At 36.3% G+C, this 20,752-nt stretch overlaps 2 protein-coding genes across 5 annotated transcripts in view; both read left to right on the top strand.

Annotated features, from left to right (window-relative positions):
- Positions 1-145: 145 nt before the first annotated feature.
- Positions 146-5,873, top strand: Prosalpha7 (proteasome alpha7 subunit). Its single transcript, XM_089849022.1, has 8 exons — positions 146-332; positions 535-617; positions 759-882; positions 957-1,058; positions 2,346-2,489; positions 2,566-2,678; positions 5,561-5,628; positions 5,700-5,873. Exons 1-8 carry the CDS (start codon positions 312-314, stop codon positions 5,801-5,803), a joined length of 759 nt encoding a protein of 252 aa, XP_089705148.1. The 5' UTR covers positions 146-311; the 3' UTR covers positions 5,804-5,873.
- Positions 5,874-9,025: 3,152 nt separating this feature from the next.
- Positions 9,026-20,752, top strand: part of Plc21C (Phospholipase C at 21C) — a 244,036-nt gene continuing 232,309 nt past the window's right edge. Inside the window, exon 1 of one of the 4 annotated variants that reach the window (XM_089848994.1) lies at positions 9,026-9,868. In XM_089848994.1, the coding sequence (XP_089705120.1) occupies positions 9,770-9,868 (99 nt within the window). In that variant the 5' untranslated portion in view covers positions 9,026-9,769. The remainder of the gene's footprint in view (positions 9,869-20,752) is intronic. The other 3 variants (XM_089848920.1, XM_089848763.1, XM_089848839.1) reach the window with 3 other exon arrangements.

The raw sequence follows: 20,752 nt of genomic DNA, 5'->3' as shown, positions 1-20,752 counted from the left end.
GCCAGTTTTTCTAGCTAAAATAGTGATCCAGGTAATGGAAGCTATTTTAACCGGTAAAACCGGCCAAAATAGTCTTGGGCTAATTTGGCAGAAAAAGTCCAATATAGACACGTCGTTATTTAGGCCGGTTGAAGGTTAACAATCTGGCATCCCTGTCTGCATCAGAGAGAACGGCCGGGGAGCGTGAAACAGCAAAATAGAGTTGCGTAGTTTGAGTTTTCGGAAGTTAATTTGAAGGTTTAAAATAAACAAATTAGAGAAATAATAATTTATTTTGAAGGAAGAAAAAGAAAATAGAAATTTAGTGAAACATGAGTTCAATTGGAACAGGGGTATGTCAATAATTTAAAACTTAATTATCTCCCATTCTTGCGATGTCATAATAAGCCTTGGCCATTGAAACCTATAGAGTAATGGCACCTCCCTGCCTTTGGCTACGTTATGTTCTATGAGAAATTAACATGTAGTGCCACTACTCTATTGATTTGATGGACTGAGTCTGACAATGTTAACTTTTTTGTAATTTCTCGCTAGTATGACTTGTCGGCTTCCCAATTTTCTCCCGATGGAAGGGTATTTCAAGTTGAATACGCGCAGAAAGCTGTAGAAAACAGCGGGTTAGTCTGAAGATTCCCTTTTAAAACATATTTATAGGGTAATGGCAGCCCTCTGCCTTCGACTGTATTAAGCTCTATGGGGAAATAAAATGGGGTGCCATTAGTCTATAGTTAATGTTCAGCCAACATTATTTCATTTAGCACCGCTGTTGCTATAAGAGCAAAGGATGGTGTAGTTTTTGCTGTAGAAAAAATCGTCACCTCAAAATTGTACGAATCTGGAGTTAACAAACGATTATTCACCATTGACAGACACGTTGGAGCTGTAAGTTTGTTTTTGCGTGTCTTCTCCTGTTGAAGATATTTTAAATTTAATTTAAAAACAAAACTGCATGTCAGGCTGTAGCTGGTCTCATCGCTGATGCCAGACAAGTTGTTGAAACTGCTCGAACTGAGGCGTCAAATTACAGATCAGATTATGGTGCACCCATTCCGCTGAAAGTAAGAAATTACATTAAAGGGAGAGTGAAAAGGCCTGAAAAACATATTTTAATGTAGTTTAATAAGTTGAATAATTATTAATGGAAACATTTATAGAACTTACCAAATTCTTTTTGTTAATTTTATTTATGTACTCAAAAGTCTCAAAGCTGACACAAATTGTTTTATATTTTAATGTCTAAAACCTATAATTTATTAGCAAACATGACACCATATGAACTATCACTCTTTTTATTTCTGAATGATGCTCTTGCTGTAATTGGATTGCACTAATTGAAGTTAAAATACACGCTTTATCAAAAATTACAGTGTTCATACAAAAGTTGATGAAATATCAGGGAAATCTGGGAAATTTCGAATTTTTAGTAAAATTTAGGGAAAAATGTGAGGTTTTAGTAAGTTTGCTCTGATGGGGTTGCTTAAACTATAAAAAAACCACTCCCTTTGTTATTACTCCATATATGGGGGAAAAGCCTGGAAAACTTAAAATTGGGTTTCCAAAACAGGGTTCATAACATACAAACGTGGAAAAATCAGGGAAATAAATAGTTGACAAAAACCTCAAGGAAATTTAGAATTTTTAGTAAAATTCTGGGAAATTTGCGTCAAACAGGGGCCGAGTAATTAAGCAAAATGTTCATAAACATAGGATTAACATTACACTATACTTTGGAGGCTCATAACTCTGGTTGTACTAGAAATGAGGGGATGTCCTTTGAGTATGTTATAGTCCTATTTGCCCCCCATCCAACCATACTAAAAACTTGGGATTTCGTCAAACAGGGGCCGAGTAATTAAGCAAAATGTTCGTGAACATTCCCTCCATAGGATTAACATTACACTATACTTTGGAGGCTCATAACTCTGCTTATATTAAAGATACAGGGATGTCCTTTGAGTATGTAATAGTCCTATTTGCTCCCCCCCCCTCCTTCGTGAACATTTGCTCCATAGGATACTCCATATACGGGGAAAACCGGGAAAATTCAGGGAAGTATTTGGGGAAAAACCTGGAAATATCAGGGAAATTTGTTTTCCAAAAGTTGTTTGAACCCTGCAAAAGCACCGAGCCATGAACCCTGAATTAGTGTTAGACTTTAAATGTCAAATTTTGAAACTCTAAATTTATTCAAAATTAAAGGAAAGCATTTGGTAAAATTTTACTATTATTTTTTAGTGATGGGCCCAAAAGTGTTTAAACTGAAATCTATTGTTTAGGCCATTTCATTTTCCCTTTAATTTAAACAAAACCAAAAAAATGAAATTACATTTGAGAATATTTTTTAGTTCTTGAAAGACCGAGTGGCGATGTACATGCACGCTTACACATTGTACAGTTCTTTAAGACCTTACGGTTGCGCTCTTTTAGTCGGCTCTTACGAACACGACACACCTCAACTATTTTGTTTAGATCCATCTGGAATTGCTTGGGTAATTATTATAAATTAAAGATCGATGTTTACGGATTTGATTGGGAAAATTGTATAAAAAATATTTCCATCTTTAGGGTTATCATAGTTGCGCTATCGGCAAAGCCAAGCAAGCTGCAAAAACGGAGCTTGAGAAGCTCAAGTCCAAGGACATGACTTGCAAAGAATTAATTAAGGAGGCCGCCAAGATGTAAAATTAAATTAATTAATTTTTTTAATTTTACTGCAGCAAAACGCCTTATTCAAGAATCGAGAATTGTCAATGATTATTTTTAGGGAAAGACGGGTTAAACCATAACCATGGATGAAGAATGCGCGTGAGGAAATTTGTTTTCACGCTACAGGATAGGCAACTCCCTATCTCGAACGACAGCTTATTCTGTATATACTCGGTTACAGCATCGGTTGTCAGCACGCGCAAAGCTAAGTCTCTTTGTAACCTAGCTTTGCGCGTGCTGTCAAGAGACGAAAGCAATACTGATCTTCAGTGTTTAAAATCTGTAGATTTAAATCCTGAAAGTTAGTATTGCTTGGTCTGACAACCGAAATTGGAATAGAAATAGAAGAATAATAATAATAATAAGGTGTCGTCCGAGATAGGGAGTTGCCTATCCTATAGCGTGAAAACAAATTTAAAGCTCACGCGCATCCTTCATCCATGACACTTGCATAAACAAATTTATTCATTAATTTATCATACTGAACATTTTTAATCAAAACATTCTTGCTTTCAACGTATAATTATGGGAAAATTGGTAAGGGAAAATTACTAGACCAATAGGGATAAGGGAAAGCTGGAAATTATGATTTTGGAGTGAAAAATGTTTTCCAAACCAAGTATTAAAGGGAGGGTGAAGTAGAAAATCAAGTGATTTTTTATCGATTCTTCTACTAATTATAAGACCAGTCTGCATAGTGAAACATCCAGGAATTACTTCCGAATGATTTTAAAATTCAAATTAGGTTCAGATTTTGAGGATAATTTGAAACTAGCACCTCCGACCAATCACGTAACGCCCTGCCTTTTTGTTAACAAAATTCTCGTGGCACGCGCCATGCCTAAAGAAATTTATCACGAGATTTGATAAAATTCGCGCACTACGTGATAATCATGGCGCGAGACATGGAACGTGCCACGAGAATTTTGTTAACAAAAAGGCAGGGCGTTACGTGATTGGTCGGAGGTGCTAGTTTCAAATTATCCTTAAAATCTGAACCTAATTTGAATTTTAAAATCATTCGGAAGTATTTCCTGGATGTTTCACTATGCAGGCTGGTCTTATAATTAGTAGAAGAATCGATAAAAAATCACTTGATTTTCTACTTCACCCTCCCTTTAATGGAAAAGTTCAGGCAACATAACATTATGCCTTGAAAGAATGGCTTTTTTTCCAAAAATAGAAGGGAAAATATAAAAAAAAAAAATAATAAATGTACCCTTTATAACAAAATAATTAGCATTTAATTAGTCTTAAAAACGCTTGACTACTGTGTTGCCATGTTTATAAGCATCTACTAGCCAGAACTCACACTGGATTAGTTCAACCAATCCTGTAGGGGTAAGAGACTGTGGCTTGCAGAGGTCTCAAAACAAGGCAAGGCAGTAGTCAGCGCTTTTAAGACTTATTAAATGCTAATTATTTTGTAATAAGAGATCATTTTTATGTTTTCCCTTTTATATTTAGATAAAGGCCATTCTTTTAATGTATAATATCAGAAGTAAATGAACCGAAGTTACCGGAGTCCTATTGTTTATTCATTAAGCACAAGTTCCTCACAAACCCCCATAATTCAACCCCGACGATAGTCTGGCTCCTCTACTCTTTCGAGTCACAACAATTTTGAAAACGCCACCAAGCGGCCAATGTTCGAGTAACCGGATTTTCCGGGAATTAGTTAGAGTTTTTAAAAATGGCGACTTCTTCGGAAGAGGATATATTTCCCTCGGAAGATTCTTTTGGGGAGAGGTTTACACTCTTTGAAAAACTTTTCGAGTAGGATAAGAAGACTTTTAACATACTTTGGTCCAATGTCTGACTTTAGAATTTCAATAAATCTTTCCCGACTTAATTGAAGTCACAAATGGTCGATTAATATTTGAAAGGTATTTCAAAAGATCATCCCTAATGTTTTCATCCATTATCGAACGTAAGCCTAGGGCCTAGGCTCCTAAGATAGAAGCAGACGCCTATTTCTGAAACAACGACTATTTATTCATATTAACGATATTGCGCGGATTTGTAACTAAGCTGTAACTATGGTCTTTGGTGCCAGCGTTAAATTTCGAGACGATTCAGGTAGAGGTACAGCTACCTTGATTTTTACTACCCCCACGTTATGGAAACCGCATTATACAAATTTTGCCCTCTCCGGTAACTTCGGTTCATTTACTTCTGATAATATGTAGAACCATGATCTTTTCCTTCAAATACCTATTTTAGAATGATTTAAGGGCTAAGACAGTGCGTTGCCAGATGAAAATTACCAAATTATCTTACCAAAGCCAAAAAAATTATCGATTTTCAACCAAAATTATCGTACGCTCTGAGCGCCTCCAAAATAGCGGTAAAACCTATGCGAGTGTTCTGATTCACCTTGAATTTATACTAAAATCAGTACAAGGGTCATAAGGAGATAGGGTAATAAAGTCTCCAACCATTTCTGACATCCTGCCTTTGGTCTAAAGTGTATTATTACTATGGGATGAACATGATTCGCTGCCTCCCATTTCGCCTTTTTCTACCCCTAACGAGACTTTTCTGCCCAGATTAGTTCAATTTCCCGCTGAATTCGAAATTATCGTACAATTATCGTACGCCTAAGCCGAATTATCGAATTTAGCGTACTATATAGTACAGCCTCAAAATTATCGTACGCTTCGAAAAAACTCTTAAAATTATCGCATTGTACTATAATTATCGTACGTCTGGCAACGCTGGGCTAAGTAACAAAAAACAGACAATATTCTTGAGATCTTGCTTGAACCCTTGGCCATTTCCAAGGAAAAGTTGCTTTTTAATGATAGACCAAGATTATTGACGTTCTTAATGAAAAGATGAAATTTTCTTTTAGAATTTACGTAGTACACGATGAAGTTAAAGACAAAAACTTCGAACTGGAACTTAGTTGGGTTGGTGAAGGTAATACTATTCGGATTAATTGAAACTCTTGTTATTTGGCTTAAATTTCATTTACTAACGACTCTTTATAGTAACCGGTGGCGTTCACCAAGTGGTTCCCGAATCGGTGTTTGCCGATGCTGAAAAATATGCTAAGGCCGCTTTAGAAGAAGAAGAATCTGATGAAGAAATGTGATCAATTTCATTTCCATGTTTGTTTAATTGGCCTTTTTTTCTTTTCTATAATAAAATAATTATAAAAACCAGTTGTACAATTATTATATTTCATAATAATGTCATAAGAAATATTAAACTTGAAGTTTTTGTGTAATAACTAGCTACTGTTTTGAAAGGAAATTGTAAGTCAGCAATCTTTTTGGTAAGTGTTATTGTACCACAGCATAAGTTTATAAGATATGTTCCATAAGTATAACACAGACAGTTTGCGGGCCCCCATTAAAGGGGCTGCGAAGAGGCTATTGGCGGGCGGGTAAAACTTATTTTAAATACGTCACAGGCACCACGTGACAAGATACAAAGACTCCACATAGTGTGGGACTGGAGGTTTTTCGCGAAATTGCAGCGCCAATTCCCTGTAATGCTTGTTTTCGAAATAAAACGAACTAGGCTTCTTTGAACCACGCCTCTTCTCGGTCAGGTGACTAACGTATTTAAAATAATTTTTACCCACACGCAGGTTGCATTCTTTACAGTCCCTTTTAGACAGCCCTACAGGTGACCCGGGCCCCCTAGAAGGTAGGTACAGGCCCCGGGAAAACTGGCCGAATTGCCCCCCCCCTCTCTCGACCCCTGGACACTTACTATACTTCGTAATGCTAGAGACTTACAGAGAGCTAGTTCGAGAATTGACTACACTTGTTTAGCAGTCCATCTTCCTATTTAGTCTGTACTAAGCCTTTGACAGCGCCTGACCCAAAGAAGGGGAGTAGAAGGCTTGGCTGGAGTGTTCTCGCTTTGAAGGTTTTCCTCTCAAGCTTCCGATGTGCGCGCGCATCTTTCTCTGCTCTCTTATTGGTTGAAATACGATGAACCGGATATTATGAGGAAAATATTACAAATAAATAAAAAAGGAAAGCAAGAACACTCAAAAAATGCCTTGACAAAGCTGCTAGCTTCATCTCCCCCTCTTTATACCCTCTTTGATCCCACATAGCTTTGGATGTTGGGAGGAGGACGCGAAATCTGAGAGGAACGGCTCGGGTTGGGTGGGACGCCACAAATGGGGGAGGAATAATCGGACACATTGGTAATAGAGCTATCTCAGTTGTGACGGGCTTATCTTTGGGAGTTGGCAGCCATGTTTGGCATCGCTTTGGTTCTATGGGAAAATAGCATGGGTGACGTCAGTGCCTAGGTAAAACGTCACGGCTTAGCTTTGGCAGCTGGCAGCCATGTTTGGTACTGCTTTGGTTCTATGGGGAAATAGTATGGGTGACGTCACACTAAGACTTCTGAGATAGCTCTATTGGCCAAGAAGATCTACAGGCGAACCCAATGCGCTTTGTCTTGCCACTTATTGGGAATCTGCCGCTTTATAAACACCAACAAGGAGGATACTAGGATAGCAGAAGTACGATAGTTCTGCCACCTGGTTCATTTACGTAATACTACTAGTTGGGGGGTGGGAATCATGGTCATTGCCTATTTGCCTTAAAGGGGCTGGCCGGAGCTGTTGGGGTGAAGGGGGGGGGGTCAAACTGTTGGTTAGCATATTGCTTACCCGCCCACCGCGACGGTGGCGCCATTCCTTATGGCCAAAGAGCTGGGTGTTTCCCCCTGAACTAAGGGCGGACTTCACCCCAACAGCGCCGGTTAGCCCCTTTAAAGCGAAAATCATGCAGACGGTAAAATACTAGTTTTACTGTTTTCCGAAGATGATCCAGGGGTCACTAGTGTAAGCAAGGCTAGGCTTATCATTCACTTTTTTAAGACGGCCCTCACTGCTATCCTCCTTGACACCGTTATAAAAATTCAAAAGATTTGTTGGTTGGGACAAATCTTTTAAATTTTTATAACGGCACAGATCTCGTTCTCAGGTTTTGAAACGAGAAAGGGATAACCTGATTGGCTTGATTTTGCCTTGCGCAGAACCTGTTTTACCCCAAGAGTCACACTGTAATCCAATCAGAAAAATTAGATTTATTTTCGTCACTCAACGACAGATGGTACTACAGTCAACTTTGTTAGTCACGTGATCCTATCCCTTAGATGGAGACGAGACCAAGCCAACTTGTTTATTTGTTGGTTGGGCCTATTTGGCAATTTCCAAAAAATCTCGTCAAACGTACATAATAGCTAAGTTTCAAATTATATTAAGAATAAAGTTTCTTAAAATGATTTAAACAGAATTAAGTCGATGATAATATTTAATATCAATTATTTTTATTAAAATATTTTAGAAAAAGCTGAAAAACATCGGTAACCGAAACTTCTCTAGTCAAAGTTTATATAGTACGAATAATGAAGATTGCGTATGAAGTAGAGACACTATACCTTAAGTGATAATTATTCACTTATGACTATATACATTTCAGAGTTAATATAGAACTAGTATTTAACACAATTTAGAGTAAATAGCCAATGAAGTTTGTCCCGCAGAGACGGTTGGGGGGATAATATTCTACTTGACTCGGAGATGTAATATTTTGGTTTTCCCAATTAACTTGTTTAGAGTTATATTAGGACTAGTAGCACTTTATATTACATAATCGCAATTTTCCTTGTTTTACAATAAGATTTCTCGAAGCTTGGAATGCGTTCAGTAACCCTCTGAAAAGAAAACGTTTCTCTTGTTCCATTTTTAAAAGCAGACCATCACTACGTCAGGAGTTGATGAACGCATTTTTTTGTTGCATTGTACTGTTTGTACAAAACCGTTGCAGTCCCACTCATAGACAACCGAAATTAGTCAAATTACAGTGCTCCCATTGGCTATTTCCAAGATCCCCCTCCACCCGTCTAAAGTTTCGTTAAGAAATTAATTACTGTTAGTAGTGATATAATTCATCTGCTCCTGGTGATATGTTGTTTTTAAAGAACCTTTTACGAATTTAATTTTTTTAAAACCCCAAAAAACCAAAGATTAGATTGGAGGCGCTAACCCTTCAATTTTGGCGGTGACTCATCCAGAAGTACTTGCATGTAATTATCTTAAAAATAAGACCTGATGGATGAACGCAAAACGACCCCCATTGAACGAAAGTTGAAACATGGCCTAACAACCATCTTAACCTGACTAAACCCAACCTAACCTAACCTCACCTGAGGTAAAACGACGGGGGTCTGTCTGTGGTCATACCCCCGCGGCACACCGCCTAGGGGTCGGTGATTGCGCAACAAATTCACCTTGCATTTAATAATTTCGTCCCATTTAAAAAACCCAGTCTTTACACGCATTCTCTATCACTCATTTTAGCTCCCACCGTTGTACCTGAGTAACGGAGGGACGGAAGGAGGGGGAACTAAAGAGTCTAAGAGCTTGGAGCAACGGCAATGGCAGCATCGAGAGAGGAAAAGATTTTGATTGCCCCCCTCCCACTTCCTGAATGATTCGGTCTTGAGAGATTCACCGTCCGACTCCGTACCGTAATTTGGCGCGCGCGCGTGGCAGCCCGTCTGGTAGCGCTGCATTCCTAACCCAAGTTACCCAACTCGCCCTATTCCTTCACATCGAGGAATCGAGGGTTCGCCAGCCAGCGTATTGTTGGTAATCGAACGAGCGGGCTTCGGCTGCATAGTTGCCGCGGCGCAAAAGCAGCTTCCAACCTAGGCCAGGCACCAAGCCCTCGGACCCGGTTATCTACCGAAGTTTTCCCCCAGTCGCTAGAACCAAAAAAGTTTATTCGGATCACCGTTCCCGCGTATCCCCTTACGATGATGGAGAAGTTTAGCGGCGGCTGCGCTAGTTGTTTATCGTCCAGACACCGGCAGAGATAGAAGAAATACCAAAGTATTAAGCCTAATCGTTTGTTAAAACGCGAAAATTAAGGTGACTTCCGGAAAAATATATCGTGACTGAAGCCTCTTCGTTAGTCTACGAGATACTGTTTAGGTTACTTTGATACCATCTTTCAGCAGTCAGCACCCCGTCTTCTTCGCCCCTGTAAGAATTTTACGGCGGTAAGCCGCGTTTCGATGGAATATGGCTGGTGCTAAATCAGGAGTACACGTTGTTCAACTGAAACCTTTGACGGTCGTCAAGAGTCTTCAAGACGGCAACAAATTTGTCAAATGGGATGACGTGAGTACATCTTTGTCAATACAATTACCGTTTTTCGTATAATCGGGGCGCTCGAGTTATTGTCTAAATAATCTCGATTTTAGGGTCGTTTTTATTAAGCTTTTAATGGGCTAAAGATCGGGAGAATTACTATTCGACGAACGTTAAACGTGTTTTCGGTTTTTTGAGGTTTGCGGCTTTTAACTTAGGGAGCGAAGCGTAGGGCCGCCGCGTAGCAGGGGCTCTTTTGGCGGTGCGAGGCGAGTCTCCGTCTAGTTTCGACCTTGGATCTTGCCCCCTACCCATCAACTTCCCCATACCCTAGTTGCCTTGCCTCGCATCGCCTTTCCGTACTACTATCAAAAGCGACCTAGGTTTTTTTATCTTTGTCAAATCACTCGAAATGTTTTGGGGGGAGGGGAATTGAGATTGTTGTTGAAGATTACAACTTAAAGTAGGCCTAACCCTTGGTGCTTCATTTCCTTTTATTTACTACTACAATACCGTGATGTAAGGCAGTGATAATGTTTCCTCGTAATATTACGTATTTACGCAACTCACACGTTTTTTTGGCGGTTTATTAACGGTTGACTAGGCATAACACCAGAGCAATTGAATGATGTAGCTAAGAGAAAAACTTCATTCGTAGTCTACAGTCAGGGTTATTATTGTTGTTACTTTCGTGAAGGTTAAAGGTCGCACTTTAAAGGGCTTTTTACGGAAATCCCCTTTTTTAAAATGAAGGATTTGGTTAAATCCAATACTTTGTAGTTTTTGTATATTTTTATATATAAGTCCTAGGTTCTTTAGTTCAAAACAGGTTTGATTTAACACGTCAGGAAATTTGTAAACGAGGGCTGAATGTCCGTGAAATTTCTAAAATTGGACCAGTTTATCTGGCGAAAGTTGAAGATTTTCAGAAATTGACCAATATATCTGGCGAAAGTCAAGGAATTTTGAAATTGGACTATAAGGTCTGGAGAAAATCAAGGAATTTTAAAATTTGACTATAAGGTCTGGAGAAAGTCAAGGAATTTTAAAACTTGACCTTAAGGTCCGGGAAAAAAGTCAAGGAATTTTAAAATTGGACCATGAGGTCTGGAGAAAGTCAAGGAATTTTAAAATTGGACCATAAGGTCTGGAGAAAGTCAAGGAATTTTAAAATTGGGCCATAAGGTCTGGAGAAAGTCAAGGAATTTTAAAATTGGGCCATAAGGTCTGGAGAAAGTCAAGGAATTTTTTAAAATTGGGCCATAAGGTCTGGAGAAAGTCAAGGAATTTTAAAATTGGGCCATAAGGTCTGGAGAAAGTCAAGGAATTTTTTAAAATTGGGCCATAAGGTCTGGAGAAAGTCAAGGAATTTTAAAATTGGGCCATAAGGTCTGGAGAAAGTCAAGGAATTTTAAAATTGGGCCATAAGGTCTGGAGAAAGTCAATGAATTTTAAAAATTTACTGTAAGGTCTGGGGAAAGTCAAGTAATTTTAAAATTTGACCATAAGGTCTGGAGAAAGTCAAGGGATTTTAGAATTTGACCATAAGGTTCGGGAAAAAGTCAAGGGATTTTAGAATTTGACCATAAGGTTCGGGAAAAAGTCAAGGAATTTTAAAATTTGACCGTAAGGTCCGGGAAAAAGTCAAGCAATTTTAAAATTTGACCGTAAGGTCCGGGAAGAAGTCAAGGAATTTTAAAATTTGACCGTAAGGTCCGGGAAAAAGTCAAGCAATTTTAAAATTTGACCGTAAGGTCCGGGAAGAAGTCAAGCAATTTTAAAATTTGACCGTAAGGTCCGGGAAAAAGTCAAGCAATTTTAAAATTTGACCGTAAGGTCCGGGAAGAAGTCAAGCAATTTTAAAATTTGACCGTAAGGTCCGGGAAGAAGTCAAGCAATTTTAAAATTTGACCGTAAGGTCCGGGAAAAAGTCAAGCAATTTTAAAATTTGACCGTAAGGTCCGGGAAAAAGTCAAGCAATTTTAAAATTTGACCGTAAGGTCCGGGAAAAAGTCAAGGAATTTGAAAATTGGACCATTATAGATATGGAGAAAGTCAAGGAATTTGAAAATTGGACCATTATAGATATGGAGAAAGTCAAGGAATTTGAAAATTGGACCATTATAGATATGGAGAAAGTCACGGAATTTGAAAATCGGATCATTATAGACATGGAGAAAGCCAAGGAATCTGAAAATTGGACCGTTAGATGTGTGGAAAGTCCAGCACTTGAAAAATTAAACCCTAACATATGGGTACAAAAACATGGAATTAAATTTGAGGAAAGTCAGTGAATTTTAAAATTGGCCGAAAGATATGCGAAACGTCATTGCATTAGAAAATTTGCCTACAACGTCTTTAGTCAAGGAATTTAAGAGTTGCATTGAAAATTGGCCGAAAAGTGATATAAAATTCAAAACTGACCCAAAAGTCTTTGAATTTGAAAATTGGCTCTAAGGCCCTAAAAGGTCTGTGAAAATTGAAAATAATTTATTATTGAAAATTTGCCTCGAAAGGTCAGGCAATTTTAGCCCAAAATTTCGAAATTCGAGAAAAAGTCCACAAACTTTCGAGATGTTTAAAATTGACCCGATAGGTCAGAGAAAAGAATTTGGAAAAAAAAAAAGCTTGAAAATTGGCTTTAAAAATCTGTAAGGGAAAAACTAGGGAAATTTGAAAATATTGAACCCTGAAAAAAACCCAGGGTTTTTTGTCAAAAACTCTGGGAATGTAACCTTAGTGAAAGCAAAACAATCGTGACTTGAAATTAAAAAAGAAAAAAAAGTTTAAAAATCAGGAATCTCAATTTTTATGAACATCATTCGTTTGATTAACCAGATTTAATTGAAATTGCCACCTTTAATTGTTAAATTTAATTTTAAACATCATTAACCAGTATATACCACTTAGAAGTATCCGAAATAGATATTACAGACATGTAACGATATCAATCTCTAGCAATTGAGTTTTGGCTTATGGAGTAAAACAGAAAATAATATGCAGGTGTGAAACTTTGACCTAGATTTGTTTTTGAACAACCCCTAGCACTTCCGGTCTCCCATATTCTTCATGCATAGCGTTAAATCGAATGACAATTTTTTGGCGCGTCATTCTTTGATATGTGGTAACCATAATAATTACCGTGAAATTTCAATGATCATCTCGCATTTACTGCGTAAATACTGTCACTTCTTTGAAGCCCTCTTTGTTTTTTATCATGTCCTCGATCCCTCCTACCTTATCCTAAATATAAAGGTCAGGTAAGAAGAATATGAATTTCAGCTCAGCTACACTCCATTGAATTTGTGTGGATTTGAATGAAGTTAGCTTTTATTTAATTTTCAATATCTTTCAGAATAGGGGTTGTTTATGGAATTTAGTTGCTTTACAGCGCCTCCAAAAGTCGAATATTTCCTATAAATTCCTATGTTTTTACAGGATACCCTATAAAATGGTATATTTTTGCAAGTATAGGTCTTTTTAAGTGCTTTATTTTTGAAAAATTGTCGTTAAAATGCATAATTTTTTGAAAAATTGTCGTTAAAATGCATAATTTTTTGAAAAATTGTCGTTAAAATGCATAATTTTTTGAAAAATTGTCGTTAAAATGCATAATTTTTTGAAAAATTGTCGTTAAAATGCATAATTTTTTGAAAAATTGTCGTTAAAATGCATAATTTTTTGAAAAATTGTCGTTAAAATGCATAATTTTTTGAAAAATTGTCGTTAAAATGCATAATTTTTTGAAAAATTGTCGTTAAAATGCGTAATTTTTTGAAAAATTGTCGTTAAAATGCGTAATTTTTTGAAAAATTGTCGTTAAAATGCGTAATTTTTTGAAAAATTGTCGTTAAAATGCATAATTTTTTGAAAAATTGTCGTTAAAATGCATAATTTTTTTAAAAATTGTCGTTAAAATGCATAATTTTTTAAAAAATTCTCGTTAAAATGCATAATTTTTTGAAAAGTTGTCGTTAAAATGCATAATTTTTTGAAAAATTGTCGTCAAAATGCATAATTTTTTAAAAAATTAAAATTGTAAAATTCGTAATATAGCCAAAAATTAATTAGCAACTGTTCGATAAAACTTGTTTTAATTAAGTTTTTAATTAATTTCTTGGGAGCTAATTGTTAATTATAAAAGACTTTCCCATTGGAAGATTTCCAAAATTTTTCAATATTCAAATAAAAATCTAACTTATCAAGCTCGGTTTTACTTTTTTTTAAGTGTTTAGAACTATGACAAAATAATGTTAGTCGAAATTAAACACTTTAAAGATCCCTAAGCAAAGTTCTTCCAAGAACTGCAACTGAGACCTAAAGTCAAGCAAGTGCAAATAATTTCGAAAAATAATTTGGGAAAATATAATTTTGGTGAAAAAGACGAAGATAACCAATTTATTTTAAAATAATTGATGTTTTATAAACATTAAAACATGTCTTTAAAACTGAAAATTTGACCGACAGTTTTTATTAATTATAGCATATACTGAAGCGCGAAAATATATATTATTAACTATTCAGAGATATTTTTACCTAACCTAACCCAACCTATGAGATAACCTCACGTAATGCAAACAACTTTATCAATTGTCAACTTCGTGTCAAACGATTTTTAATATTAAATCCCCCTCTCCTTACCTTAACTGTACGTGACCTTTGATCTTTAATAACTTACTAATCTGCAAGCCTTCTTACGGGCATCATTACTATGTCTATCAATGAACCCTTCCACGGGACTAGAAACCTGCAAAGCGTTTCCCGTCTATTTAAGCTATAATGTTGCTGGTATAGAACGTTCTTAACAGGCTTGATGGCTACGCAATACTCCGTTCCATTTATTCCATAAATTGCTTTCCCCCACTCTATTCGGGAAAGTAGGGCTTTCATACAACCGGGCTGCCAGGCCTTTAGTGCGGTTTCTGATAGGAAACCGATCCCCATGATTATAAGCACTGAGCACATTTAGTCTTAGAGCTCGGCATAATGCCGACGGCATTATCTATCCATTATCCATGTTATTTTATCTTTATCCATACTCGAAAATTATCCACAGATCTTACATGTTAAATCCACAACGTTGTTTATAAATAATCGGTTATCCACCAATTTGTGGATAATGGATAGAAAATGCCGAGCTCTGTTTAGTCTTGGCTTTTAAAGTTGCGAAACAGCAAGCTGAAACTTCACTTAAGCGATTAACCCTTGGCTAAATTTTTCCAAACAAAACCGTCTGCTACTGCCGATAGCCGAAACGCGGTGCACTTTACAAGGCTGCCGGACTAACAAAATGTAAAATCCACAAAATAGCGGAAGTTTGACTAGTCCATTTATATATTTTTATTTGGTCTTTGTTGACTATTACGGTTTTCCTACCCCCATTAATGGAACGGTGTATTGCGGGTTTTCATTTATTGTGAATCAATCGCCTTATATACCCTAAATTTCCAAAAATTGTAAAAGAGGCATACGTTTGAATTCAAACGTCAACAATAACTATGTTTAAAATTATTTTAGGAATAAAGTTTCTTAAAACGATTTAACTAGAATTAAGGTAAATTAATGACGATTAAAATAATTAAAATCAATTATATTTACTTAATTATTTAAGAAAAACCTCTTAATTGCATCTCGACTCGGAGAGGTTTATTTTGGTTTCCCAACTTGTTCAACTATTATAGGTTCAAAGCCGTCATATCCTTACCTTTGTTTAAGAAGCTTGGGTTAAAGAGCCTGTTACTTAACGAAATTGCGCCATCTCCTAAATATATCTTTTATAAACGAGTATGAACCAAAAATATAATTTTTAATAAGGCAATAGACCCTCATGCGCCTGATTTTTTTCTTTCAAAGAGACATGAGCTCAAAATAGTGCATAATTTTCTAATCCCTCCACCCCTGCACTATCCCCCATCTTGAAGAAACTACGGGTGTAGATTTCACAGACAGATAAAACGTAAAGTAAAGCCAAGGCCTAATATTTTCCTTACAGCAATGATAGACTTCAAAAGCTGCTCACCGCGCCATTTTTCAAACCGACTCAAGTTCTGAAATACGAACCTGACGGCGATTGGGTGGAATCATAAGCCTATTATGTACTATCAATGAAAGTGATAGTTTATTGGTTAAAGTTCATGCAGATGGCGTTGTAATCGCTAGGTTTATAAAACCTAGCACTCGAGTCGGTTTCTTTCACTTGACACTACGCGGCGTGAATCGGAGAGAAAAGGTCTAGAACTTGAAATATTCGCATTTGTTTATGTTGAGGATTATATGATTAAAAAATTATAGCAAATTTTTAGGTTAAATGGAAACATCGAAAAAATCGGTTGACTAGTATAATTATTCCATATTTTGCAAGCAAATCGTAAAACTTTGACATATTTTACGGTTGAATCCTAAATTTTTCACATATTTTGCAAGCAAATCGTAAAATCTTTTGCTGTTAAATTGTAGCATTATATTGAGGAAGTTATATGGCAATTTCCAATTAATCGATTAAGTTATATGGCAATTTCCAATTAATTGATTAAGTTATATGGCAATTTCCAATTAATTGATTAAGTTATAGGGCAATTTCCAATTAATCGATTAAGTTATATGGCAATTTCCAATTAATTGATTAAGTTATAGGGCAATTTCCAATTAATCGATCAAGTTATATGGCAATTTCCAATTAATCGATTAAGTTATATGGCAATTTCCAATTAATTGATTAAGTTATATGGCAATTTCCAATTAATTGATTAAGTTATAGGGCAATTTCCAATTAATCGATTAAGTTATATGGCAATTTCCAATTAATTGATTAAGTTATAGGGCAATTTCCAATTAATCGATCAAGTTATATGGCAATTTCCAATTAATCGATTAAGTTATATGGCAATTTCCAATTAATTGATTAAGTTATATGGCAATTTCCAATTAATTGATTAAGTTATAGGGTATTTTCCAATTAATCGTTAAAATTATAGGGCATTTTCCAATTAATCGATAAAATTATAGGGCATTTTCCAGTTAATTGTTAAAATTATAGGGCATTTTCCAGTTAATTGTTAAAATTATAGGGCATTTTCCAATTAATCGATAAAATTATAGGGCATTTTCCAATTAATCGATAAAATTATAGGGCATTTTTCAATTAATCGATAAAATTATAGGGCATTTTTCAATTAATCGATAAAATTATAGGGCATTTTTCAATTAATCGATAAAATTATAGGGCATTTTCCAATTAATCGATAAAATTATAGGGCATTTTCCAATTGCTCGAAAATTGTAGGACATTTTCCAATTGCTCGAAAATTGTAGGACATTTTCCAATTGCTCGAAAATTGTAGGACATTTTCCAATTGCTCGAAAATTGTCGGACATTTTCCAACTGATCGAAAATTGTAAGACATTTTCCAATTGATCCCTCCCTACATATCTTTAAAGTATCCAAGTAACAACTAAATATTGGTGGTCGAAGCTTCCAAAAACTGTGTCTTTTCTCACTTATGGAGTCGAAATACTTGGCTTATGGTGACAGTAAGATCAGCAGAGTGGCATGTAATGTTTGAACAAGGCAGAAGGGCAGAGGGATGGGGTGGGGGGTTTGAGTGATGGAAATCAATATATTATTACTGGTTTCCGTTACGCTCTTCACTATATTTGTTTACGTATTTTACTATTTTTTTTCATTGGTAAATTTAAGCCTTGTCATTTTAAAATTCCTGGAATCCAAAGCACACTGAAGATAGTGGATTTTTCACAGATACTAGGAGATGGGACACTTTCATGTATTTAAATTATTTTTCTTAGTTTTGGATAATCACAATGTTATTGCGTAGACTTGTTTGAAATTTAAAGGCCGACTTCCATCGAAAAGAGTTCTAGCGAACTGAAAACCGAGCATGAAGACTAGCAATGGAGCGACCGTGCCGAGTTTCGAATCCCCGCTGTGCTGAAAGTTGGAAGGGTTCTAGCTCACTGAAAGCCGTGCTATGTATTTCTAGGGAACTGAAGATACACAATAGAGAATTTCCTTCAGGGGAAAGCAAAAATTCGAGAGGAAAAGAACTTGAAAAGCTTTCTATTGTACATCTTCAGTTCGCTAGAACCACCACATTGCATGGCTTTCCATGCTTTTGCCCCAGCGGGGATTCGAAAATCGGCACGGTCGCTCCATTGTTAGTCTCGATGCTCGGTTTTCAGTTTGATAGAACCCTTTTCGTTGGAAGTCGGCCTTGAAGCCAAGCTATTACGTAGTAATGACGCATATTAAGGGGAAGGAAAATTATTAACGCGCGTTTCGAATATCCGAATCGATTTTTGAGTGAACCTGATTTTAAAATATCTAAGTATGAGTAGTATGTTCCATAAGATTGTAACTGGTTACTGAGAGCTTGTCATGAAGTGACGTAGGTGAAACGTCATAAATTCTCGTAAAGAGACTCCTGGTGAGTGAGGCGCTGTCAAAGGCTTAGTACAGACTAAATAGGAAGATGGACTGAAAAATTAACCGAGTGGAGTCAATTCTCGCTTGGTGTTCTCGAACAAGCTCTCAGTAGTCTTAAGTATTACGAAGCATAGGTTACAGTATCGTACTTATGGAACATGGCTTATAAACTTATGGTGAAATGTTAACCGATTTTATCGAAGCTTGAGCATTTTAAAGAGAAAATTACGCCCTACCTCGTTAAATTGGATTTGAAAAATGCATATTAAATGAGACTTGCCCTTTAAAGTAATAAGGAACGTCAACGTTCCAAGTTAAATAATTGACAAGGTGCATATAACAAATTTAAAGGATATAAATGACGTCAGCAAGGTCATAGGACATTTTTAGTATTTTAGTAAAAATCATGGAAATAAGAGTAATTTGTCTGTATTTAGTTGCTTTAAATAAATACAGCATGATTGTTATTACTTCATCGGACCATAATGGACCATTGATAGATTTAATTTTGGAAGTTGGAATGGAGAACGGTTAGTATTTACTTCAGTCCGATCATAGCCCAGTATAGAGCCCCTCCCTCCGACACGTAACGAAAGGCTCACTTAAAGTACGTACGTTTTGATGACGTTGCTGACGGGGACGGCGAAAAATACGTAATTTCTTTTTACCTCTGTCGCTATGACCCGCCTCTTCTTTCATACCCCCTCCGTCCCGTGGAAGGGGGTCTGGGACTTTGACGTGCGCCCAGATTTCTCTGTTCATTTCCATTCCTACTTCTGAAATTAAATCTATCCCTGATCGGACTGAGATAGAGGAGCTTGAGGCGGTTTTGCCGCTCAAAGGTTTTGACCCGTGTATTCACATGTTCTCAAGTCTTATATGGGTTCTAAATATTGTGTATATGTATATATGGGTAGGGCTATGACCCACATAACTGCACCTAATACGCTTTATTGGGAAACTAAACAATTTTATCAAGAAGTGATATCTAGTTTATTAGGGAGAAGGTAAAAGTTCGCCACATTTCCAGCTTTATCTCCAGTCCAAACGTATAGTAGGTCCGGGGTTAATCCCCGCCTCTAAATTACAACCAGCATCTCATTGGTTCTTGAAAACTCACGTCAGAGCGACGCGAATGACGAAAATTACGTATTTAATTCCGACTGAGGAGAGGCGAAATAGCCCGGCCTCCTTTTACGTCCCCTTTGTATTTTGAAAGGGGGACTGGGACTATGGCGCGCGAATATTTAGGCATCTTATACCTTCTCCCTAATAAACTAGATATCACTTCTTGATTTTATTAAATGATTGATATGGCTGGTAGGTTGTTTTGTCTCGGCTGTTGTTGCCCCGCAGTGAATTTTTATCTCGTAACGTTTGCAGGCGGCTAGCTAGCTAGCGCTTTTTCTCTTATTATTTTTTTAATTAATTAGAGTTTCCCGTCTATGATAATCAGGAACTTAGCTCCGCAACACGCAACCACGGTAGCGGCGTCGTAGTGTTTTTATTTCATTTTTACAGGAATCGTTTTTAGCCATTTATCATTACCGGCGATCTTTTCAAAATGTATGCATACATCAACACAAAATCCTTGGCCGTACCGATTTGTAAACAAGATGGGGATTTATTGACTCTATAATGAAAGCACATCGTTTTCAGCGAAAATTATTTTGAGTTGATAGACTTTCTTGGAAAATAATTTTTAGTTGATAGACTTTCAGAGAAAATTATTTCGAGTTGATAGACTTTCAGAGAAAATTATTTCGAGTTGATAGACTTTCAGAGAAAATTATTTCGAGTTGATAGACTTTCCGAGAAAATTATTTCGAGTTGATAGACTTTCCGAGAAAATTATTTCGAGTTGATAGACTTTCCGAGAAAATTATTTCGAGTTGATAGACTCCGAGAAAATTATTTTGAGTTGATAGACTTTCGTGGAAAATTATTTTGAGTTGATAGACTTTCGTGAAAAATTATTTTGAGTTGATAGACTTTCAGGGAAAATTATTTTGAGTTGATAGACTTTCAGGGAAAATTATTTTGAGTTGATAGACTTTCAGGGAAAATTATTTTACTGAATTTTAAATTACTTCTGGTGAATTCCAATATTAATTTGCTTGATCTAGTAAAAGCTCCTAGAGATTTATTTCTATTGTGATAACCTTTAACTTCTAAATTGACTTTGGGTTTTTCTAGACAATTAAGGGAAACTTGAACGTATCAAAAGCAAATATAAATATCTGAAAGTGAGACAGTAAGAATAACATTTTAAGTTAGGGAGATCGCACTTAGATGAAACATAAAAGGGTAAAACGTTATCATGTATAGTAGCAAAATTTCTCTTCTTTCGAAAATGTTCTGGATTTCAATGGAAATTCGACTAAAAATTGCGATAATTTAGAATGTTCTTCAATAGGGATCCACCAAGTTTTGAAAAGAGTTTCTGTAATTGAATTCATAGCGCGCGAAGAGTT

The sequence above is a fragment of the Phalangium opilio genome, unplaced genomic scaffold (genome assembly GCF_054372755.1).
Source record: "Phalangium opilio isolate 3A_F unplaced genomic scaffold, DU_Popi_V2 ptg000002l_1, whole genome shotgun sequence".
Lineage (NCBI taxonomy): Eukaryota > Metazoa > Arthropoda > Arachnida > Opiliones > Phalangiidae > Phalangium > Phalangium opilio.
This window is presented reverse-complemented; position numbering and strand designations above follow the sequence as displayed.